Below are 26,363 nucleotides of genomic sequence, written 5' to 3' on the forward strand. Positions count from 1 at the left end.
AGACAAGCTCGACATGTTCTCGAAATATGAGATTAGACAAAGAGAAGGACAAGAATCAGGTAAATATGAGATCGGCACTAAGGAGGTCTCGACCCAAAATGTCCTTCTACTTTATGTGGAAAGAAAAATAAAGCGGTTCAAGCAACAAAAAGGAGATCAGACTAATGAGAAGGACACAAACCATGTAAAGCGCTAGAGATAATCGACCTAGGCCGACCCTGGTCGGCAAGGGCTGGCCCGCCCGATTCGACCAGGCCTCGGCAGTGCCGAGGTGTTCTCGGCCATTGGCCTAGATCACTTCATGGTGTCTCTCTCGACCTTCGGATCGACCGACCCGAACCCGCTTGTCTAAACCTCAAATTCGAAATTAGAGCCATGAAGTATTTGCATGAGCCCGAGAGCCCAAATGTCCTGAATGCCCTAGGTTTGACTCATGCAAATCCTAATGGAATTAGGGTTGATCAACCATAAATAAGAGAGAAAACATAAGACCAAGAGGTATGTTGAACATATCCTACACTCTATACTTGATAATCCTATACTAACTTAGGCATCAGAGCCCGTGTGGTAAAGCCACACTGGTCTTAGAGCGAATTTCGTTTTGCAGGTTGTATCGGTCCCTTTCTGTATCTAGAGAATTGGTGCGAAGTTTGGGTGAATTCCGTGGAGTCAAATTCCTGCCTCACCAATTAGTTCTAATTTTAAGAAGCTCGATCAATGAGCAATAATGTAGACATTTCGAAATGGTCAGTTCAATAAAGTTCTACCAGAAACCAAATTAGTGACGTGAGTGGTCATAATTATAAACAATGATAACTCTTAGCAGGTTTTACGCTGTATAACACACATTAATGAACTAACTTCACAAGAGAATTGCTGAAAAAGTTTACCCTTAGGAATAAAGAAAACCAAAAATTGATGCTAATTAGCCAAAGATATGAGAAACGACTTATCTTGTCAAAGAGAAAATTGTAGGAAACTTTTGTACCACAACTCATAAATTTTGGATTGAAGATTTGAAACGGTAATAATAACAATAAGCACAAATCCTTTATTGAAAATGTAAGAAGGAAAACATAAGGCCATAGCCAGACAAGTTTTAAAACCAAATATGAAAAATACTACAAATTTAAACTAGGCCACCCTAGCAAACATGTATATGATTACATGTAATGAGATTTGTCATTCGCAATGAAAGAATCAAGAGAGAGTTCACGTAATCATAGCGGGACTTCCAAGCTGAAGGTTCAGGTGTAAACCCCTCAAAATCCATCTCACAAAGATCTAAATAGTTATCGATCTGTCCCAAATCCATATTCAAATCTCCACTTTTTTGCTTTACCAGTGCCTCTTTCAATATAAGTTCTAGAGAATCTTTGCTCATCTGATATTGATCCATGCAACTAATAAAGACTTTTTGCGTTAGATTATCCAAATGTCCATGTGCAATTTGACTTTGAAGGTAAGAATGATCATGGATGACTGCTTGAAGAGTTTGGTTCACGAATATGGCGAGAAGACCGGTCAAGTTTGACTTTAAATCTTGACGAGGATTAGAATCTATCACAGAATTGCAAAGATCTTTCAACTCTTTGGATTTGTTGCACGTGTCTCGAACAAAGTTATATGCCGTTTCTATCTTCGGATCCACAGTATTGGCTCTTACAGAGAAAACAAGCAAAGTGAAGAAGAAAACAATATGGGGCAAATTCATATTGATCATCTTTCGCTCTGATCAACACTTATTTTCATCTATGCAAGAACACTGAGGTATGCTTGAATATTTATACCTGAGAGATTAGGAGCCATATTCTCTTTGTAAATTAACATTTATTCACAACTGTAATTAAAGGAAATGAAATATTTCCAATCATTATTACCTTACCATATATATATATTTACTTTAGCTTGTAGAAGACTCTTTCGTGGCTGAAAAGAGTGGCGGTTGCTTCAGTTCAATTTTTTGTTTTGTTTTGTTTGTACTGTCAAGAAAAGGAATAACAAATATCACTCGAAGTTTCAATAAAGGAAATAAAATATTGCTCATTTATTATTACCTTACCATATATATATATATAATTTTTTCTTGTGGAAGACCCTCTCCTCGGTGCCTTAAATGAGGTTGTTGCTAAATAAAGTTTCTGTTCGGTTTTTTGTTTTGTTTGTTTTACATTTTTTATGGTAAACAAAGAAAAATAATAACCGTATTATTTATTTTTTAAATATAACATATAAGAGAAGAAGATGGGACTCAGAATCTCTTGATTGAGGTATATGTCAATTACCGCTCAACTATATTTGCTTTGACCGATAAAGTTTTAGTTTAGTTTTAAGTTTTTGTTTGTTTCTAGGATGATTTTATCAAAAAAAAAAAAAAAAAAGAAAGAAAGAAACTCAGTCGAACTTGTGTGCACTATTATTAATTTACCATATATGTGTTTTTTAAGAAACGCATTTCCATATATAAATATGCAATGGTTTGATTTTTTTGCTATTTTTCCTTTTTTTCGTACAATAAAGACAAAGGGATTACAATGGAATCATCGACTTTAGAGATATTAGAGGTATTTTTTCCTATTAAAATATACTAGAATTGGTTGATTTTTAAAATTTATTTTTTCTTTTGATACTAGGCGCAATTGAAGATAGCTAATTAGCTCGGACTTGTTCAATATATGATCTCGTTTTTTGTTTTTTGGTTTTCTCGTTTTCTATTTTTCAAGAAAAAAAATAAGAACTGAATTTGCTTTGTTTATTGTTTCATTGTTCTTTTTACTTTTGTTAAAAGACAGAAAAATATATATACATTTGCTAATCAGAAATTTTTTTTTGATGAAAGTTTAGAATGGTAAAGAAAAAATCAACAAAATTCATTCTTCCATCTGAGATAAATTTATAACTGACACGAAAAAACTTCAGTTTAACTGTCAAGAAAAAGTTAATAGTAACAATATATTAAGTCAAGAATATATTAACTATGTCCATTTTTGTGCCACAATTGTTTTGAACATAGTTTTCTAATCGTGTTCAAGAAAAGTTTGTATAACAGTGACTTTAAATGTCATAAAACGTCTTTCAATAATATCGTTCAGTGTTATAATAAATGTTTTAATTACGCTAAAGAAAGCATAACTGAACCGTAATTGGCATATATCTCCAAGTAAAAAGTTGTGCGTCGAAACCCCGCTCCATTTGTACTAAAATAAATAAATAAATAAATTTATGAGACAATTACAAACAAAAAAATTTAAGGAAATAACAAATTTAGCACAAACATTTTAGTTTTGCAAATATAGCAAAATTTTCTAAAAAAACGAAGGTCTAATAATAAAAGGTCAGTTTTACCCTCATAGTACTAATATACCACTGATATATGAGTGATATATATCTGATATACCTCTAATTTACTACTGATATACAACTGATTTATCACTAATATAATTATGATATACACTAATATAACTTCTTATATGATTATATGATTTACTATTTATTGATTTACCACTAATGTATGTGTGATATATACTTAATATGCCTTTGATATACCACTGATATAATATTGATAACAATTGATTTATCTCTCATATAAGTATGATATCTACTGATATACTTGCTAATATGGTTTAATACTATATATACGTATGATGTGATTATGATTTCTACTAATATAAGTTATGATATGATTATATGATTTACAATTAATTTACCATGCTGATATAACACTTATGTATATGTGATATATACTTGATATGCCTCTAATTTACCACAAATATACAAATAATATATCACTCATATAACATCAAAGCGAGCATATAGCTCAGCGGTAATTGACACATATCTCAAACATAGCATATAAAATATGGATTGACTAATGTATATCATGCTCCCTTAATATGTTACACATCTCGAGTTATTTTTTATATTACAGAGACTTAAAAAGTAAATAATATGAGAGAGAACCAAATGTAGAAAAAAGAAAATAGAGTTCAAATTGTTGGCAGAAGAACGATAGAAAGAATTTTTTTATAATGGTAGAAAACAAACAACTTATAAAACTTTTAAAATTCCAACTCATTTATAATTCTATAATGAATTCTACTTGTTCTACTAAAAATATCTATAATTAATTAGCCGTAAAAATAAAATCTTAAATTTTTTAAATCTAAATGGTGGAACTTTTCATATTCAAACTTTTAGATTCAATACACTTATCAATTTAAGATCTCATTTAAATTAAATTTCCACCAATTATATTATTTTATTTATTTGAAATTGTAAGAATATTTAGACTAACTTTTTATTATTACTAAAAGAATGTATGTTATAAAATTTCATAATGGGTTAATAACATTATATTTCGATGTATAAATATTGTGGTAGAAATGTGGAATTAACCCAATTTACATAATTTTTCTAATGAAATAACTTTCTTCCTTCTTATGAATTTTACATCAATTCATGCTAGTAGTATAAATTATATACTAAAATTAAAAATATTTTTGAGATTGGAAGAATCTTGTTATTCTTAAATTAAATATAATACAAAATTAGAGCTAAAAATAATTGAACAAATTTAGGTAAGTAAACTTTTTCTATATTTTAACTTTTTAAATCATTTTATGATCTAAATTAAATATATAAGTTTTATTAAAAGAAATAAAAATATAAGTAATTAAAAGTAATTAACTGTTTTTTCTAATTGAATTAAAAGTAACTTATTGTAAGTGACATCTTTTCCTCAAAATTTTTTAATATTCTAATTAATTGTAAGTGACATGTTTTCTAATTATAATAATAATAAAAAAAAATAGTCCAAAAGTAGGAACATGATTATAGAAATATTTTTCTCCGGTATGTAAATTTAAAATTTTGCCAGAAATAAAATAGTCCTTTTTTTTATAGATGGTAAATTTTTAATATATTTTAGATTTAAATTAAATATATAAGTTTCTAATTAATTGTAATTAATGGTAATTAAATATATTTTATAAATAAATTGTGTGAAATAGATTTTGAAATTACTCAAATTTATGGTTGCAATTTGTATTTATGTGATTTTCTTTTAGCTTTTATTCAATTATATATAAGTAGGATGGTAAAGTAGTAGTTTAGTTAGCCTTTGTCAGGGGATATTTTTGAAAAATTTTAAAAAGATATAGTATGTTTGTCCATAGATTTTTCAATTTGGCATCTCTAAAAATAAAATCCATTATAATGTCTTGAAGGGTAAAAAATGAAACCAGACTAATAGACTAAAATTGAACGAACTAAGTCAGTTTGGTCAATTAATTAGGTTGGTCTATTCAAACAAAACCAAACTATTTAAAGATATTTGTATATTGAATATTTTGAATAGTTGATATAATGTTATTTATTATTTTAATTTTACACCAGGTTAGTGTATGTTTGACATTTTAATAATTTTAATCTAAGTTCATCTTTAAAAAAATAAAAAATAAAGAAAAAACTGACAATCAAATTCAATATCATTTTTATTAAATAAATAGAATTTAATGTAATTTTATAATTAAAACAATGTGTACAAAATCTTAATAATCCATATTTTCTCTCAAAATCCATATATCACCTCTTTGTGCAATCACTATACTAAATGTACATCTCTCCCACTCAATCTCGAGTCTTCATTAATCGCAACCATTATTGCTACCGTCTTATTGCTTGCTGCCGCCACATTGGTGCTCGCCACTATTACCCAATTGATATAATTCCATTAGAGATCAATTGTCTTATAGTATCATCTGTTTGCTGTTTTAGTGTAACTCAATGAAGAAAATGAAAGAGCATGGTTGAAAATGAGTAGCCTAATGGTCTGATTTTGCATGCTAATCTCATTAAGCTTTTGTTTTTGATATCTGGTCTGTGGAAATCTACAAGATATCTACCCTTGCTTTAGTTAGTAAGGAAAGATACAAAATTTGCCATTTGTCTAAGGTGTTTTACAGTAGCATAGGACAGCTTCATTTTGCTAATATTCCATGGCTGCCCTAGAACTTTGACCCTAGCAAGATTTGCAAGGGTTGTGTATCCCTCTTCACATAATGCCAGTAAGCTAATAGCCTTTGAACAACAAGTAGCAAGTATCTACCCTTTCAAAATCCACTAAGATAGGTTGAACCCCACCCCCATACCATTTTCATCTATCCTATCTTCAACTCCATTCATTAAGCATTGAGGACAATGTTTCACTTTAAGTTAGGGGGTGACCGACTTTTATTTTATTGCAACATTCATTCTTGTAATTCCCTTTACAATGCATCCATTTTTAAAGCTATGCTAAATTTTTGGCCCTGTAATTCAACTCTGAAAAGAAAAAAAAAACATTTCAAAGAGTTGCAGGGTTTGGAATGGCTAGTATCCCATAGATATTTAGACGGGCAGTAGTGAGAAAACAGTTAGAATAAAGGAAGCCAATTTGAGAAAGGAAGTTGGGGGAAAATTTTGAAAGCTACCAAGGGTGAGGGTGGAATGAAGTGGTCAGATGTGAGTAAATCACCTTAGTCTTAGTACAAGAGTTGTTTGATTCCTTTATGATTTGATGCTTGAGTAGACTGAGAAACATTTAACAGTCATAGGCAATTGGTGAAGTTGTTAGTGTGCATAATTTGTCTATTCTACTAAGAGTAGAAGTAAGACAAGCATTACTTGGGGCAAGCAATAGTTCAAGTTTGGAGGTGTGATAACTCTCCAAAAGAGAGTAATTTGTGCTAGAATTTCATATAAACTAGCTAAGAATAGCCACACAAACACCCACTCTACATTGATTTTGTGTCTTTTATGCTTTTAATTCACTAACACCATTGCCTTAGTAAGCAATGTTGAGAGTTAGGATAATTGGCCTAATTTTAAATGTTTTGATGCAGCATTATTAATGCTACAACATCGGAATAAAAAAGGAGCAGAAAATGACAAGGCTGACAGTGGCAGAACTTTACCCTGGAAGTTACCATAGTAATTCTGATTGGGTTTCTTGCCTTGATACACGACGTTCAACTACAAGATTTTGTGTTTTCTTGGGAGATTCTTTGATATCTTGGAAGTCCAAGAAACATACTACTATATATCGGTACTCTGCTGTCTTGGCTGTTGCTTCTTGTGAATTACTTTGGCTTTCTCATCTACTGTATGGATCTTCAAGTGTCTTCTTCTCGGCCAACACTTTTATTTTGTGACAACGAGGCTGCTATGCATATTACTTCCAGTCTCATTTTTCATGAACGGACTAAGCACATTGAATGGGACTATCACTTTGTTCGTGATCGACTGGTTGATGGCTGGCTTTCTCAAGCTCCTTCCTATACGGACTAATGTGCAACTTGCCGATCTGTTTACTAAGCCACTTCCTGCTTCCTCTTTATTTTCCTTATTATCCAAGATGGGTATTCAGGATATTTATAGCCCATCTTAAGGGGAGTATTAGGAATAAGTTAGGCTATAATTAGTTAGTTGTTAAAGTAATAACTAATTTATGTTATTTGATTTGTTGGGATATGTATATATATACTTGAGTTTGTAAATAAAGTTCAGTTTTCTTTTTCCACTTTTGGTGTCAATAGAGATCTCTAGATTTAAGGTCACTTGAAACAATGTTCAAAGTAAAGTTGTCCCTTCCATATTCAATGGTTCTTTTTACCTCATTGTAAGATTAAGGAAGTTTAATTGGATGATAGCCTTATTTTCATTGGACATTTTTTCATCTATGTTGCTAAAGTCAAGCACAATTCGGTTTAACTCATCTAAGTTCTGTTCTAGATCCTTAGACACATCCATTTTAAAATCAAAGAACTTTTCTTTAATCTAAAGTTTATTGGTTAGGGATTTTGTGAGATATATTGTGAGTCTAGCTTCGTCCACAACTCTTGAGCAGTTTTGGCTTCATGAACTTGCCTTACAACGTTATCTAATAAGTACAAAATTATGGTGCTAAAGGCAATTTCCTTTATTTCGACAACTTCTCCTTTACTTAGTTTTTCGGGTCACACAAGAGATTCATCTAAAGCCCTAGAAACCTTTTGTTGAACAAGTGATGCTCTCTTTTTTTCCATAAATAAAAATCACATTTCCCATCAAACTTCTCTACTTCAAAATTTTCAACCATGAATAATAGAGAAATAACTCCCAGCAAGACTCTAAATGTTAAAATCAAGCACTGATACCAATTTGTTATGCTTATCTCACACAAATCTAATAAACACACTTCTGGACAAACTAAGAAAACCAGCGACACAACCAAAATGCAGTGAACAACTATGAACATATATATTAGAAAATGTAAAAATAGAGTGATAGAAAAGAGATGGACAGTGGTTGGATCCAATTTGAGATCTACATCCACTTTCTTCATGCTATCCACTAATTTCAGTAATCATAAAGGTACAGCAGCACTAAAGGGAACGGAGCAATTCTCAAGAAGTCCAAAATACACAACTCCCTTTTACTCTTAAAGAGATGCACAACTGCCAACAAAGAGACCTCACTATAAATAACCAGACCTCACACTCTCTCAAAGAACATGAAATACCCAAGAGGAAGAAGAACTTCTTCTCTCTCTCTTTTACAGTCGCACACCAGCTTCTTCTTCCTCTTTTACAATTGCACACCGTGCACCCCTTTTCTTTTCTTTTTTTTGGTTTTTCTCTCTCTAGTAATCAACTTTTGTTGAAAGAAAAAAGAAACAAATAAAATGGGTAAGGACCCATTTGGGGAGAAACCTGAATGAGATACGGAGCGTGGGATTAATGAAGTTGAGTTGGAAAGTCAACATTCTGATTTGGCACTTCTAGGTGGTTAAATAATAAGAGTAAAGAACCATTCAAAAATTAGCTGTCAAAATAAATCAACAATACTTAACAAATGGATACATGCTCCATCATCAAAATCAGATGGATTAGAAATCATAAGGTAATTTGATTTTGATAATATGATTTGTCATCTACAAACATAATTTGATAATAGCAACTACCTATTCATCCATCTATTCTTAGTCTTAATCCTTCATTCTCGTTGGTTGTTATTTCAAAATTTTATGAAGTTAAGTAATCTTTAATATTCATTTTCCAATATTTAAAATTGGCTTCATGGAACCTCATAATTCCTTTTAAACTTGATTTCTCACTAAATCTCATGACCCTGAACCAAATAAGCTTTGATATCAGTTTCTGTGAAATAAAACGACTAGTCCTTGAATAAGACCTATCCAATCACAAGATAACTAGTTTTTAGTTCCACGGGATGAAGCAAATAATACTTTAATCACTAATAATAAATGAAATACGAGAATCATGTGTGTTTCAAACTTAAAAATGGGTCAAAGCGAGCACAGTAATAATTATCATATATTTTCAACCAAGAGGTTGTGAGTTCGATCTTCCACTTCCACCTCCATATTGTACAAAAAAAAATGGCAAAGAGAATTAGTGGAGAAGTAAAAGTAAAAACAATGTTTGGGCCTCCTTATGTTTCTTGGCCCAAAAATATTAAGCATTTCATTTAATGACTAACGAGAGGAATGGCCATAAAAATAATGCTGGCTAATTGACTGATCCGTTCCTAATTTATTTATGACAGATATGCCCTTGAAACCAAATGGCTAAAATTATGGTATAATTTTTTAGACAGCTTAATTTTAGGAAATTTCTAAGCAACTTATACCTAAAAACGGATAAGAGTATAAAAGACTAGCTATACAGAATGGATATTTAAAAAATTAACTTGGAGATTCATTTTGATTTGTTTCTTTGAAATTCTAAATTAATAAAAAAAACATACACAACCTAAAAGATGAACTGTGAACTCAGATTTCATTTAAGTTATCTGAGAACGTAATTTAGTACTAAAATATTAAAAAATTACTAAAAGAAAGTTGACGATGCAATAATATTAAAGAACGTTTTTAGGGTTTTCAAAAATGGGGGAGGTAGTAAAAATTGGTATATTGGGAGATTAAAAATGGAGGTTTTGTAATCATAATATGTCACAAAAATTGTCTTTCCTCCTTGCCCAAACGAAGTATACGAGGTCTTTTTCTTATTCCCCTAGAAAATGAACAATCATCTTTCATTGCTGAAGACAACTTTTTCTTGTTCTCGTCCTCTAAAGAAGAGGAATCTACTGGTGTGATCATCGTGTTAGAAAGCTTGTGCATCTTCGTCGGATATATATGTTCACTATTAGTGTATGTCTTGTGAACGAAGTTTCTGGGGCATATGAGAGCTTGGATTCTTGTTTTTGTGGTATGCTAGATTTTGTAGAAGACAACATGGAGCCTACACATTATTCTGAATTAGATCTAATAGATGTTTTTATAATAAAACATTGTTTCTTTTAAATTCCTAATATATTTCCCTTTTCTTTGCTTGTTTTTTTTTATTTTGTTGGAGATGTAATTGAAACCTAGGACCTAAGGTTTAAAATGTCGTTGTTTTAATATTGTTTAGATATGCTATATTTTTTAGTAAACTTATATGATTTACATCCCAATTCTTTCTTTTAAAGCTAGCATTGGTATGTTGTATTTCACATGTATTGTGTATATCTTGGGTGAATATCCAATTTCCTGTTATCTAGGAACCCTACACAATTATCTAGGGAAATTTTTCATATATTTGTAAACTACATTATTATCCAAGAACACTTTAAATTTTGAGATGTTGCTCATTTTTGTCATTAAATTTTGTCTGTCATATTTACTTTTATTTATTGGTGTTGTCTAGTATGATGCAATGGACACTTGTTCAATTAATCTACCAACTATGATTATGATTGAGATGATAATACAAATTGTTAGGATATTAGTATGTATATACCCATATGAATAGAAAATTGTCGTGTCCTTTCATGTAAGGAAGGACAATAATAGCTAGAGACTCTAAGAATAATTGGAAATTTTTTTTTATTTAATAGAAACAACTTAATTCTAAATAACAATTAAAAGAAAATTCATTGTTTATTGTTCGAATAGAAATTAAAAGTTTCTACCAAATTATTCTTCAATTACTTTACCAAATATGATTATAGTTGAGATGATATTATAGATTATTAAGGTAATACTACGTATATACCTCGTATAAATAGAAAATCATGTTGTTTTATTATTTCTAACTAATTACACATACATTCTTTTGATAATATTTTATTAATTAAAATAACATAAATTTTAATTTATTTTATTACTATTTTAATTTTTTATAGTAAATATTTTTTATTAGAACCATCATTGTATTAAATTTTATTACTCTAATATTTAATAATAATAAATTCTATTTTTACAATCTAATTGATATTATTTAATAATGACAAAGTAAAATTAAATAATTTAATTCTCTCTTTCTTATATGTACAAAAAGAAAACACAATAGTTAACAGTATACACACTACAATTCAACGTACCAAAAATCCGACAAGAATAATCAAGCAATAACCAATTTACAGCTACTCACTATACTCTACTGTACATTCTAAATAAATATATTCCCTATGTTCTTCAATCTTCTGGGTAGACTCCATTAACTCCGACAATCATTCTCTCCTCTTTATATCAAACCTTGCTTCTCAAATTCACTTCCCACTGTTACAACACAAACACACAAAACCAATACCAAAAATTGGTCAAAATTCAACTCAAAAAGAGTTTCAGGTCTATCAGTAGTGATGAGTTACAAGCCGAACTCCAGAAGCAGGAAAAACAGATATGGCAGCATTCGCATGAAACTAAGGAATCGGAATTGGAAAAAGTGAAAAGGGATCCAAGAATCTCACATTTGGAAGATTTCAGAACCAGAACGACATTCAAAGTTGCGTTGTTTGGAGGAAGCTGCAATCGAATCGGATAAGGCTTTCCATTCAGAGGATTGCGAGTGCACACAACCAATCCTTCAATGCCGGTCTCCTCCTCCAATTTACGAGTCAATTCCTCCACCCCCATCCCTTGGAATGTCAAAGATAGCCTCTCCGAAGCCTCGTCTTCTCCCTCGTCGTCCGCCACCTGGTACCATATCCTCCTCCCTTCCGGTTTGGGCGGCGAATTCAGCGCAGCAGAATCGTTCGACTGCAAAATTTGGGGCAAAAAATTAGGGCTCCGAAGTCCGAATGTGAAAAATTGGGGCTATTCAATTCGTTCCGGAGTTGTGGCGGTACATACCTCGGCGATTGAAGGACGCGCAGATTCAGATGAGACTGGAGACAATGTTGAATTGGAATTCAATTCGAGAGGAGATTCCGGGTCCGGGTCGGGTCGGGAGAGGGGTTTGTGAACTGGAGATTGGACTTCGATTTCGATTACATCGACGTCCCAGAGGATCCAATCCTGAGTAACGGTCCGGTGGGGGACATCGTGAGTGACCGAGTTCCGCCACGGCGGAACACCGCCGTTCCCTCTCAAGAAATTGCCGTAGCGCGTCTTCAGCCTGGCGCGGGAGCCCTCCTTGACTGGCTCCCACTCGAGCGACGAGTCGAGGCGCGAGGGCAGAGTCTGGAGAACTTTCCGGCCGGTCATTCCGAGCAAGAACGGGTGGTTGGAGGCGGTGAGATACTTGCCGTAGCAGCTCTTCAGCCGGATAACGGTGTCGGAATCGGAGCCGGAGAAGGAAACGAACTCGACGCTCCATCTGGCGTTCTTGGAGGATCCGTTCCGATCCTGAGTGACGGATTCCTCGTCGTCGTCGGCGAACAAGTACTTGTCGTGGTGGCTCCGGAGCCGGACCACCTTGGCGTGGCGGAAGAAATCCATGCCGGAACAACGGAACTTGCCGGAGGAGATGTGAATCTGCAGTGAACCAGAAAAACGCAGAAATCACAGATTAAGAACCGTAACTGTAAGCTTTGGACAAGATATAAAATATTCTCCCACTCCCACCAAGGATTCACAGAATTTATGTGTCGAAAAAGCGATAATAAAAAATTAAAAAAAAAAAAGGGAATAAAATGGTATATGGGATTGAACAGTGGGAGAGCCGAGAGGATAGACGCGGATTCCACTTACGTGGCTGACCAGTAAACCGAAGATTCCTCGAAAATTGTTTTTTACTTTTTTTGTCAGACGTGGAAATCAAATTCGATTTGGATTTTTCGCGGAAAATGCGTCCGGCGAATCCAGCTGGCTTCGTCGAGGACAAGGCCATTCACAGACTTCTGTTGATTGATTGGATATCAATTATGGGATATTCGGAATTTCTTTTAAATTATTAATGGATAGATTAAAATGTTGCTTTAATGTAGGAATAGAAAAACAATGCTATTCAATTATGCAATATATTATTGTGTTCATTTAATAATCAACTATAATTAAAGTAACTTAATTTTGTATTAAGTAAATTCAACTCTCAACCAGCTAAGACATGTAATTTTAGATTCAAATCTCTATCCGGCCTTATCGTTAAACTTAATAGATGTACATCATATTCATAATGGTATAATTAAATGCACTTTATTAACAAAAAAAACTAAATGCATTTTAAATTTTTAATATTAAATATGTATGCTTTAGTTTCCACTAATTCCTTAAAAGAAAGGAAAATTCCACTTAATTCTTTTTTTAAATGGGTGAAAAACTGGCAACATGTGAGAGTGAGAGATTGAACTCACAACCTCTTAGTTAAAAAGCTATTTCAATTATCATTAAGCTGTACTCGCTTCGACGAATTTAACTATGTTTTGATTAAAGCAAGGAAAAAAGAGATTTTATTTTGTCACTAAAAAATGGATGGACAGTGGACACTAGCAGAAAAATGATTAACATATTATTTAATTGTTAATTGTAATTAATTAATTTTGTAAGACCAGATTTAAAAAAAAAAATGAATGTTCAAATTATGAGGTCAATTTAAATTATTTATTAAAAAATAATCCTAGATTAATTACTTATTATATTTACTTATACTAATTAATTAAGGTTAAATTAAAAATTAACTCCTTGAAATTTTTTAAATTGTGAACGATCTTCTTTTCCTTTTTAGGAGTTTTATTTAATTTTTTTATCTTTGAAAAGTTTCAATTACATTTTTAATGATGATTCTAATTAGTCTTTGTCATCCATATTATCACATTAAACAACATGATATGTTAATATTTGTTTTAGTATAACAAATAGCGGTGGAGATTCAAAGAACTCAATATATTTAGGTCGAAAATAGGTGTCTAAACCAGTTGAGTTTTACTTTGATTAACAACGTTATATGTTAATACTGACGACTAACAAGTGTGATAATTTATCATAATATGACATAAGATTAAAAACTTGATAAAATTAGGGGGTTAAAAGACTCAATGTGGTAGGTAGGTAAAATACATAGTTCTTTTACTTTTTTATTTTATTTTATCCACATTATTTTTTATTATTTTGAAAAGAAGTCCTTTATTGTTTCCAATCCAGACATGTCACACGACAATATTTATCAATAAAGTTAAATATAAATATTTTATTACAATCAAAATTAAAAATTCAACAATATAATCAAATCTTTTAAAAGCAAGATTAATTTTCTAATTCAACTATATATATGAAAAGAAAAACAAAAAACGTGTAATATTTGTATACATAAAACTTTATTGTTTTTTTTTTAACTAACAACATTACTCTTCCTTCAAAAAAAAAAAACATTACTCTTATACTCACTAAGGAGAAAAATCTATAAGTTTTTATTTATCTAAAAGAAAAGAAAAATCTATCTCCTCTTCTTTTATATATCCTTCACAAGATTACTTTTTCTAATTTAGGACAGATTTGAGATATTTGGATTATTTGACATTTTCTAAAATTACTTTTATCGTCTAGCCAAAATCACTTAAATTTAAATAATAATTTATTTACAATAATATAAAAGTAATTTTAACTCCGCCAAAGTTATTATTTTCACTAGTTGGTTAATGTAAGAGAAGAAAAATAGAGGTAAAGTTTCTTTCTGGATTCTTTTTTTTTTTTTTTTTTTTGAGAAAGTTTCTTTCTGGAAATTATTTGTTAGGAAAAAGTCAGATGAGTGAATGATTAATATTAGAGTTAGGTGGGGAATTGAATTGGGTTACCTGTTTTGTTGAAGAATTTGGCGTTACGGCCATGGGCGTGCCAGGCTCCGAGCCAAGAACCTCATCCGAAACCACAGACGCAAAACTCTCGAGAGATTCCAAGTGGCTCGTGACGGACCCATACTCCGCGCCGGCCTCCGCGTCGACCACCGGCTCCACGTCCCACAGAATCCACTTCCTGGTGGCGGCGGTGTGCGGGTCGCCGTGGGTGACCGAGTTCCGCCACGGTGGCGTGCCCCCATTGGCCCGCAGGTACGTCTCGCACCAGCTCCGCAGCTTGACCTGGAACCCGTCCCGCACCGGCTCCCACTGCACCATCCAGTCCGCCAGCTTCTCCGGGGTCACCTGAACCGCCTTGTTCCCGGTCATCCCAATGAGGAAGGCCTGGTCCGACGCGCCGAGGTAGCGCCCGTGGCAGCTCCTCAGGCGCACGGCGCCAGGCTTCTGATCCACCGCCTCCACCGCCCATATGGCCTTCCGCGATGAGCCGTTGCGGCTCTGGCGGACGCTTTCTTTGTCCTCGTCGGCGACTAAGTACTTGTCGTTGTGGCACCGGAGTTTCACTGCTTTGGTTTTGCTGAACAGCTCCATGGCTTCACCAATCACGGGGATGGCCCGACAGAAGAACAACTCTACTCGATGCTTTATAGTTGCTATCGGCAGAAATTTCTTTGCATATATATATGTATATATATATATTTCCTTTGATCTTCCATAAGACTTGCCAACGGGGAAAATACTCGCGAAGAATCCAACGGAGACTTTTTGTTTTCTTTTGAGGATAACAAGTTTGCTTCGTTGACTAAAAGGATATGAGAAACTTCTTGGCTCCTGCTTTTGACTAGGACGACTAAAATGAATAAAATCTATAAAATAAATATGGGAAATTTTTGTGATTACAATTTATCATTCTATATTAATGATTATAGTTTTTTTAGTATGACACGAACTCAAGAGGTGTGTCTTAACTAGTTTAACTACGTTGAGGTTGTTTATTAATAATTATAGTTTAATCAATTAAGAATTGTAAAAAATAAAAACTGCAGAAAAACAAATCAAAAAATTGAGATGAAGAAGAAAGATCACAATGGTTTATAGTGGTTCCACTACCAAGTTGGTGTACATCAACTCCTCAATCAATATCTCAAGTTTCTATTAACAAACAGGGTGAAAAATTCACCCTCCAGCACCCCCTCCCCTTATCTCAAAGGCTCAAGAGGAATCATGTATGGGCCCAAGAAAATCCCCAAACATAAAAGGAGAATTTAGGTAGGTGACTAAATTTTGGCACCCATTTTAAATTTAGCATAAATGGCTAAAGGGTATTTTAGTAGTTTTACAAAATAGGGTGATTTTTCAACAATCCATGTTTTTTTTTTGGATTTTTCTTATATTCAACTACTTAACCAAACTTTGTTTTTAATTAAAATTACTTTCCTACATTAAACGGATTTTAAGTGATTTGTCATTGTTCTACTGTCCCTCGTCTCATCGTTCTGCCATTGTTCTAGTGTATCTTCTTCTAAGCTCCCTCTACTCTCTTTGCAACAATAGATTGTGTAGACTTATTTGAGTACGTATCATTATCAAATTAAGTTTTTGAATATTCTTTCGACATTGATTTATTTCTCTTCTCTTCATCTGTAAACTCATCATTCACCTTTTCACTCTCTTCATCAAACTTTATGTCATCCAATTGAAGAATTATTAAACTTAGAAGGACAATACATGTATATATCATTATGCAACTCAATTATCAAAATTTGAAGGTCGATAAATGTATATACCAATAGAAGAATTATTAAATTTAGAAATATGTGTATATATCACTATGCAACTGAATTACGAAAATTAGAAGATCAATACATGTAAATACCAATTCAAGAATTAAGATGTCAATACATGTATATATCACAATGCAACTCAATTATCAAAACTGGATGAATGCAACTCAATCATCAAAATTAAGAGGCCAGCATATGTATATATCAAAATTCAACTCATAGGTCAATACATGTATATATCACAATGCAACTCAAATTAGAGGTCAATACATGTATTATACTAATTGAATAAATATCAAAATTAGGAGGTCAATACATGTATATACTAATTGAAGAAATATTAAAATTAGAAGGTTGTCAACATGTATATACTATATAAAGTAGTTGGATTTATGTAGATATACTCAAATTTGATTTTAAACCATACATTCATGTGGTAGGTCCCACGTCTATTTTGTACTTTAAAATTCTCCCTCTAAATTACAAGAAGGCAAAAAACAAGTTTTATTTTTAAATTCTGCCTAAATTACAGGAAGGCAAATAATAAGCTTTTAAACCTTTCATTTCTTAGTTTTTCATCGTTCAAAGTTCCAAAATAAGAACAAAATACTGCTGGACTTACCTCCTTCAAAAAGTCAGAGGCAGCTGGACAGTGGACTGTCGGTCGATGTGGGGCATATCTCGATGGCGACAGCGTGCAAACCTGAATTGGGCGGCGAGTCTTACACCGACGACCTGAGTGTTGAACAATACGAGGAGAAACTAATAGGAATGAGATGGAACTGATCGGTATCGGACGAGAGCAACTGACCGGGACATGATTGACCGATGGCCTGAGTGGGACGGTGGAGGATTGTAGGTGGAGATGAAAGTTCGGAGAGATGGAGATGTGGGGCAAAAAGGAGGGGTTGCTACAATACAAACCCTACATTCAACTTCATCAATACAAGGTTAACATCCTAAGTCTTCATAAATTTCCCTAGAAATATTCATATTTACCCTTCTTATTTAGGAATTTTAGATTTTAAATCTATAAATTTCAAAATCTATCTTAACAATTTTTCTATAATTTTAAAATCTATTTTCACAATTTCTTTTCAAAATATACAATATCAATTTTAAGTGGTTTAAATTTGATTTCCCATGTTTTATTAGATACCGTTGATTCCCTATTGTTGTTTTTGGTATTCGTTCTATCAAATAAATCCCTAAAATTATGCATGTATACTTAATTTGTACAGGAGTACATCTATCTAAATATTTATTTAGGATTTTTTTAAAAAATGCGACTTAGCTATTTATGCAATATTTGATATGTTTGACAATTTTTTAAAACGCGTTATTTATTTTAGTCATTCCTGCAGTTGTTCCAAACATAAAGGGCTAAGAGTAATTCTTAGACAAATTTGATGAACTGTCATTTGCATCACAAGTCATCCTCCTGACACAAAGCAAATTTAATTGCTGATGAAAAGCCTAAGACACTAATTGGAACCACGAACCATCAATGTTTTCAGCCAATGCTACTTTTAGTAGACTACATAGATAACTCAACCTAACTCCTGAGACCACCTTCGTGAGCATATCTATTGGATTATCAGAAGAAATTTTTTTTTCAAGCTTCACTTTCTTCGATGTTATACTGTCTCTCACAAAATGAAATTTAACATCTATATGTTTTGTTCGATCATGAAACATATGATTTTTTGACAAAGCAATTACACTTTGACTGCACAGTATATACACGGTTGAATAATAATCCCAAGCATATCACCGATTAATCCAGATAACTATATTGCCTCCTTCATAGAATCTGCAATAGTAATATATTCGGACTTCCTAGTTGATAATGCTACGACAGACTGAAGGTTAGACTTCCAAATTATAGTATTCCCAAATAATGTAAACACATAACCTGAAGTTGACCTTCTTTTATCAATATCTGCAACAAAATCAACATCTACAAAACCTTTTAAAATATCTGGACTATCCTCAGTTTTTGAATATATCAAACTATACCCTTGATTGAATTTTATATATCTCAAAACCCATTTAACAGCCTCCCAAAGAGGTTTACCAGGCATACTCATGAAGTGACTAACAACACTTACTGCATATGCAATATCAGGACGAGTACAGATCATTCTGTACATTTCGAATATGGGATATGAAACATACCTTGTATCTCAGTTTCAGTTTTTAGGTACTACTCTCTTGACAACTTAAAATTATGCTGAGCAAGGGGAATTTTAACACATTTTGCTCTACCCATGTTGAAGTGTTTCACTACTTTATCAAGATAATCACGCTGGTTTGAAAACAACAGATTGCTAGCATGATTTCTTCGAATTTCCATCCCAAGAATCTTCTCAGCAAACCCCAGATCCTTCATTTCAAATTCCTGACTAAGTAAAAGTTTTAAACTAGCAATTTGAGAAGACTGTTGAGAAGCTATGAGCATGTCGGCTATATAAAGTAAAAGATATACATATACATCATTGGATATTGTTTTTATGTAAACACAGCTATCAAAAATCACTTCTACGAAAATTGTTTCTTATCATAAAGCTATCAAAACACTTATTCCATTGTCGAGGCGATTGTTTTAAACTATACAAAGAGCGTTTAAGATACCAAACTTGATGCTCTTTACCTGGTATTACACAACTTGGGGGTTGGCACGTATAAATCTTTTCTTCCAAGTCTCCATGAAGAAAATCAGTGGTAACGTCCATCTGTTCCAATTTTAGATTAAACCAATTAACTAAAGCAAGAAGAACTCGAATTGATGTATGTCTTACCACTGGAGAAAATATCTCATTATAATCAACACCATATTGTTGTTTGTAACCTTTAGCACAAGCCTAGCTTTATATCTAGGTTTCTCCCCCTTAATAGAAAGTTTAATCTTGAAAAGCCATTCACAATCAACCAATTTCTGGTCTACAGGTTTATCAACTAATACCCAAGTTTCATTCTCATAAAGTGAAGACATCTCTTTATCCATAGCTTCCAAACATAAGTCTTTTTCCTCACTATTAATAGCTTCTTCATAAGAATTTGGTTCTACATCAGTCAAATTTTCTTCACAGTTTAAAGCATACATGGCAATATCAGCTTCATATCTCAAAGGAGGTAGAATTACCCATTTTCCTCTATCTCTAGTTAACTGATAATCAGCAACTGAACCACGTTGACGATCATCTTGTTGCTCTTGAGTGATATCAGTTTTTGTATGTTCAAAATCAATCAAAACAGGATCAGAAGAAGGAAAATTTTCATCATACTCAATAGTTTGACCACCACACCCTGGAGTTCCTGCATCACCTGAAGTTTTAGACATTCTTACAGTACCTGAAGTTCCAGGAGAAGTTTCAATTCCAGTAGAAGGTTCTTCACCCAATTCCTCCATCTGATGTGCTTGTTGTTCAGTCAAAATTTCAAAAGAATAATATTTTATCTTTAGAACATCTCTTAGATCGAAGAACGAGGTGGAGACAGGGATTCAAAATTTTCACGAGCACGAGAATGGGGGAGAGCATCCTCACTCGCACCCACACCATTGTCATCTCTACTCTACATAGAATTTGATCTCTCTAATATGTATTTTCAATTTTCTAACTTAAACATAAAACAAAAAATAGTTATCAAACATATATGGTTTTTGTTTTTTAAAAACAGAAAAACAAAAACCAAAAACTAAAAACAGAAAAACCAAAAATCAAAGACAGAAATGGTTATCAAACAGACCTTAAACTTTTTGTTTTAAGGATTGATGTAGCCATTTAACTTTATGGATTGATTACTTAATTCTTTTGATCGAATGATTATAAATGTTCTATTTATGTTTTCCTATCCTTAATGCTTTTAATCTACTGGTTATAGATTGGTTGATCTTAGACTTAAAATCATAAGTGGTTAGGAAATGTGGTTTAGAGTTAGAACTGATATGCATAATTAAAGGAGTTTTAAGATTGAGAGATTTAGAAGTCATTTAGAAGTTATTAATTAAAAGACTTGTTCATTAAAGTCTTTGCTTAAGTCGTTAATTATAGCTTGTCATTTAAAAGTAGAAAGAAATATTGATTTCTTAATTAGTAAGTAGAATTAACTTGCACTCGGGAAACAACTAAGATATGAGAGCTCATGGCCTATTAAATTAATAGTTCATTCAATTTTGAGTAATTAGGTAATTGGTTTATAAAGTCAATAAATGAAATCAATTCCCTAATCCTCGTGAGATTAATTCCCTAAATCTTTCTTCCCATTTATTTTCTCTTTATTATTTTATATTATTTGCTTTAATTTATTCCTTCATTCAGATTTGATTCTCTAAATAAAATTGAGTGATTGTATCTCAAGTGAGCTAGAAACTCAATCCAAAGAATGATATTGATATTCACTTACCAACTATATTAAAACTTGATCCATACACTTACAATAAGCAAATTCTACTATATATATTATAATAATAATAATATATTATTATTGTTGTTGTTGTTGGTTGTGCGAAGATTGCATGTGGCTTAGATGCATGCAAAGGAACCTTGTGGCGAAGTTAGTGAGAGATGATGCCAGAGGTGCATCGACTTGTACTTCAAATCGAGAAAGACGTACCTTAGGGCGAGATGCTAATTAAACTAAGCATTAGCCCACACGAGAAAGTCAGGACACAGGTTTGAGGGAAGATATAAAAGTATCAAAAGTGGATTAGTGACAAGATAGTGGACATTGCCTCGACCCGACCTATCCCTCCAGGCCAGTGTTCGAAATGTCAATGTCGATAGAAATGTCGAGGTCCCAATTTTACGAACATGTCGATATTGATTGATATTTTGGAAAAAAAAACATGGAAATTGATGGAAATTTTTTGAATTGATAAATAAAACTTGAATGGTAGCTTAATTAGCCTATAACTGATCACCTTTAACTATTAAAGGTAAGAAATATGACCATTTTACTTATGAAAATTTCAATGAAAATATCCAAAAAAGATTTTTTTTCTTTAATGAAGATCGATAGAAATTATTTAAATAAGTAAAGTAAACTTTAATTGTAGCTTAATTTGCCTATAATTGTTCACTTTTGACCATCATATCTAAATTATTTGCCTATAATTTTCATAAGTAATCTTACTTGTGGAAATGTCGTTGCGATGAAAATGTTGGAACAAAATCTTGTGTAGATACATGGAAATTATTTGAATTATTAAATTAAAGTCCATTGTTACTTGATTATGTTTTATTAATACTTTATAATCTAATCTAGTCTTTTAGTTACACAATTGAACAATATAGGTGAAATATTGACATATATAAAGATTGAAATAATCGTAGAAATTTTAAAAACTAAAATATTATTATATACAAATAGTGATGATACATGAAATAGTATAGGTAACTTAATTAATACAAAAAAAGATCTTGGAGGATCTAGTGCACTAACTTCATAACTTTGATATAAATTATAATCGTTCTCCCACGTCATCCGAGACTAAAAGTGTTGAAGGTAGTTGCTAAATGAGTGAAATATGACTCCACATATGAATCTCATTGGTAGATAATTTGGATGAATGACACAATCACGAGGTTGGAGTTGAGGTTGACAGCCATAGCCATAGCCATAAAGTGAGTATTCAATTTGACCAGCCTGGATTACTTGATTGCCCACCTCTGCTTGGTTATAAGCAAGGTGTCACCCCCCTCCACCAGATGTTGTGTCATTATCGGTGATTATCTCATTTTAAGTGAATTTCTATTATGAAAGACACTATAAAAGTAGTTAACCACTTCTAATAAACAATAGAAAGTAATTCCAAATCGTAAAGATCCGAAGGTTGCATGATATGAGGGGAAAAACGACTTTTCTCCCGTGTCGATGTCGAGCACCTCGATATGCTGTCAAACAATATATCGATGTGTCGCTCAATATTTGAAACCATGCTCCAGACTCCGATCGGATAGGCACTTTGCAAAAAACAAAAGTTAAATAACCTTTGAAGCGCCTTTTAATTTTCAATCTACTTTTATAATGTTTCTAGCTACTTGATTTGTCCAAATTCATTTTTGCCGCTCTTTAAAATTCTAATTAAATATTACCAATTTCTAACTAGAAGCGGTCAAAATCAATATATTTACAAAAGCATTTTTTAATTCCCGAAGCACATCGCCGGACAATCTGTTTGGCCCTTAAATTTGAAGGGTGATTGTCATTTTGGCAGGGTCAAAATTCACTTTGATGATGGTCAAAATCATCTCCCTTTATATTTGGCAAATCTAGGAGTTTGATTTCAAGAAAACTTAAAATTATTTTAATTTGAGTGATTTTGAAAAATAATTTATACTTAAATCTCTTTTTGTTTTTTCAAAATTATCACTCATTCTACCGTCACTCCCAAACACACGCTAAGTCATATACTTGAAAATAGGAAAAAACCCAAAAGTTCCATATATAATTGATTGATATGAGGTGGACCGGACCGCATCATGACATTAAATTTTCTGCCAAAATATTGATGTACTCTTTATAGATTCATCGACATAATAGTTGAATCAATATTTCTGTTATATCCTAAAAAATTGACGACATTAGATGGAAATAACTACCATTTATACTCAATATTAATAATAATAAATTTTTACTTATTCAAATAACTTAGATGCTCATTTATTAATTCAAATAATATTTTCCTTTTGAATTTCTCGATTTCTACAATTTCTCAAAAAATACCAATTAACAATCAACATTCTATCTATATTATTTCCATAAACTAAAAAAATCTCGATATACCCATCAACATTAATATTTAAAACTTTCGATTACAAAGATCGGTTGATAATACTATGCAAAATAGTAGGGGTATTAAAAATAACCACATGACCTAAAAAAATCGATCCATCCAACTCAACTCATGCAGATTGAGATGAGTTATAAATTTTTTCTGAATTGGGTAGTGTTAAAATAAACGAAAACTCATGGGTGAAGGTTGATTCAAGGGTTCACGTAAAATAAGTTTGAGTTAAACCGAGCTAATCTGAACTTATTACTAAAATCATTTATTTTACGTACAATAAAATTATATGGATATATTTATTACAATTTTATTTCATTTCAATAATTCTTTATAAATTAATTATTCTCCAGCAACTTTTAAAATAATTTTTTTAACCTTTGGACTGTAAATTTTCATGAACAAATGATTCTGGAATCTTGATTCTGTGTTAGAAATATCTGAATTAATGTTTAAAATATTATCATTTATTTTATATATCTATACAATATTTTAAGTAAGTGATCAAAATAACTCGAGTAAATCCAAACCAGATATTTAAGGTTGGATTAAATTTGGTACCTCAACCAAATCCAACGTAATTACGTGTGATAGAGAGAATGACATGAAGTTGCTGCGCCGCGGCGCCCGTGCGCGTTGGGCCAAGGTGACGTACGCAGCAAGAGTCATGGTCGAAGTCAACCTCTTGACTGGGTCCAACTTCGCTACACAACCAAAATTATAAATTCACATTTATTTTGCCTTCTTTCTAATGAAAAGGATCTCAAAATTAACCATTAAAAATTAATCAATTATTGGTTTGACCATTCCAATTAAAATATGGTTTTAAAAATCTTTCGTCGCCCTTATAAACTGGAATTCAATGTGAAAGCCACATCAATATTTGAAAAATCCCTCACAAAACTATGCACGTAATTTCCAATATTGGTCTTATTTTCCTTTTTGGTTTCGTTTATTATTTTCTTACAACATTGTCCCAATTAAGATCATGAGAGATTTCAATTAAAAATGAAAAACTAAATATTTTAATTTTACTTGTTTTCTTTTAGTGTCTAATTAATTTTAGATGTCTTGCTTTTATTTCTGAGTTTTGTACTGAAAATTATTTATTGTTAATTTTCTTTAATTAATCATTTCATGGATTTTCTTTTCTAGTATAATTTCACAGAAATTTGATTAACCTTTAACAAAAGACACATAGATATTTACTGATCAAATAAATTAACCAACGACATGTTATGTTAAGCTATTAGTTTAAACAATCTATAGAAAATTAGTGATGAGAATTAAAATATTCTTTTTTATATACTGAAATTTTAGTGAGAATTAGAAGCATGTGATTTAAATAATGATGAGTTTGATATAACTCTTTTGGAATATTGAGTTATTTTAACCGATTAAAATTATATTTTTAAAAAGTTTCTTGGTTAACTAACATATTGTTCTATCAGCCGATGGTACATAACGAACTTCAAGAGCACCGCGGCGTAACACGTGATCCCGAACAAAGTGAACATCTATTTAAATGTGCTTGGTCCGGGCGTGGAAGACTGGATTAGTTGCGAGAGCACCAGCACTGATATTGTCACACCAAATAATTGGCGGAGAACTAATGTGGACACCAAGTTCACCAAGGAGTTGTCGCAGCCAAATAATTTCAGCGGAAGCATGAGCAAGAGCACGATATTCGGACTCAGTACTGGAGCGAGCAACAGCTGTTTGTTTCTTTAACGACCACGAGACAAGAATGTTTCCAAAGAAAACACAATAAGCAGTAATTGATTTGTGATCTGATGTTTGATGCCCAGTCTGCATCAGAATAAGCTGTGAGAGAGACCGTGTCACTTGGTTGGATGTGGATGCCCATGTGTTTTGTACCACTTAAGTAGCGTAACACCCGCTTCACAGCTTGCCAATGTATGTCGGTGGGCTGTTTGAGAAAGTGACTCATGTGATTAACGATATACGCGATGTCTGGCCGAGTGTTGGTGAGATATTGAAGGGCGCCAATAGTGCTTCTGTACAGAAATGGATCACGCATGGGCTCTCCATCAGAAATTGACAAGTGTTTGCCCAATACAGTGGGGGAGGGGGCTGGCTTTAAACCCTCCACATCCAGGCTACGAACACGTCATCTATGTATTTTGCCTGAGTTAAAAGAACTCCGGAAGGGAGATGAGTGACCTGGATGCCGAGAAAATAACTGAGCAAGCCAAGATCTTTCAACACAAACGTTTTATCTAGTGTGGCAACAAGACTATCTATGAGAGCAACATTATTTCCAGTGACAATGGCATCATCGACATAGACCAGAAGGATGATGGTGGATGGACCGCGGTGATATATGAACAAGGATGTGTCTGATTTACTGTTGGTGAAGCCCCAGGAAAGCAAGGCAGATTTGAGAGTGACATTCCAAGCTCGAGGAGCTTGTTTGAGGCCATAAAGTGCTTTATGTAGTTTGCAGATATAATTCTGATATCTGGGATCGACATATCTTGGAGGTTGAGACATATAGACATCTTCATCTAACTTGCCGTTGAGAAAGGCATTGTTGAAGTCAAGTTGTCGTAGTTTCCAGCCTCTAGATACAGCTAACGACAGAACAACTCGGATAGTGGAGGCTTTGACCACAGGACTAAAGGTTTCAAAAAAGTCAATACCGGTACTTTGATGAAAGCCTTTGGCCACCAACCGTGCCTTGTGGCGTTGAATCGAGCCATCAAAATTGCGTTTGATGCGGAAGACCCATT

At 32.6% G+C, this 26,363-nt stretch overlaps 1 protein-coding gene across 1 annotated transcript; it reads right to left on the reverse strand.

Moving 5' to 3' along the window:
* Positions 1–11,323: 11,323 nt before the first annotated feature.
* Positions 11,324–15,743, reverse strand: LOC111024648 (uncharacterized). Its single transcript, XM_088128093.1, has 4 exons — positions 15,037–15,743; positions 12,158–12,781; positions 11,776–12,064; positions 11,324–11,584 (listed from the first exon to the last, which is right to left on the reverse strand). The coding sequence occupies exons 1-4, from the start codon at positions 15,625–15,627 to the stop codon at positions 11,550–11,552; spliced, it is 1,539 nt and encodes a 512-aa protein (XP_087984219.1). The 5' UTR covers positions 15,628–15,743; the 3' UTR covers positions 11,324–11,549.
* Between the last annotated feature and the right edge of the window lie 10,620 nt (positions 15,744–26,363).

Source organism: Momordica charantia (genome assembly GCF_013281855.1).
Source record: "Momordica charantia cultivar OHB3-1 chromosome 8 unlocalized genomic scaffold, Mcharantia_2.0 BLBB01000008.1, whole genome shotgun sequence".
Classification (NCBI taxonomy): domain Eukaryota; kingdom Viridiplantae; phylum Streptophyta; class Magnoliopsida; order Cucurbitales; family Cucurbitaceae; genus Momordica; species Momordica charantia.

Bases quoted from the DNA above. Each gene is read 5' to 3' on its own strand.
- LOC111024648 (XM_088128093.1), bottom strand. From the start codon at position 15,627: ATGGAGCTGTTCAGCAAAACCAAAGCAGTGAAACTCCGGTGCCACAAC. The intron at 12,065-12,157 runs GTATGTACCGCC...CAAATTTTGCAG, and splicing joins CGCGTCCTTCAATCGCCGAG to TCGAACGATTCTGCTGCGCT. The intron at 11,585-11,775 runs GTGAGATTCTTG...GTGTTGTAACAG, and splicing joins GGTTCTGAAATCTTCCAAAT to TGGGAAGTGAATTTGAGAAG.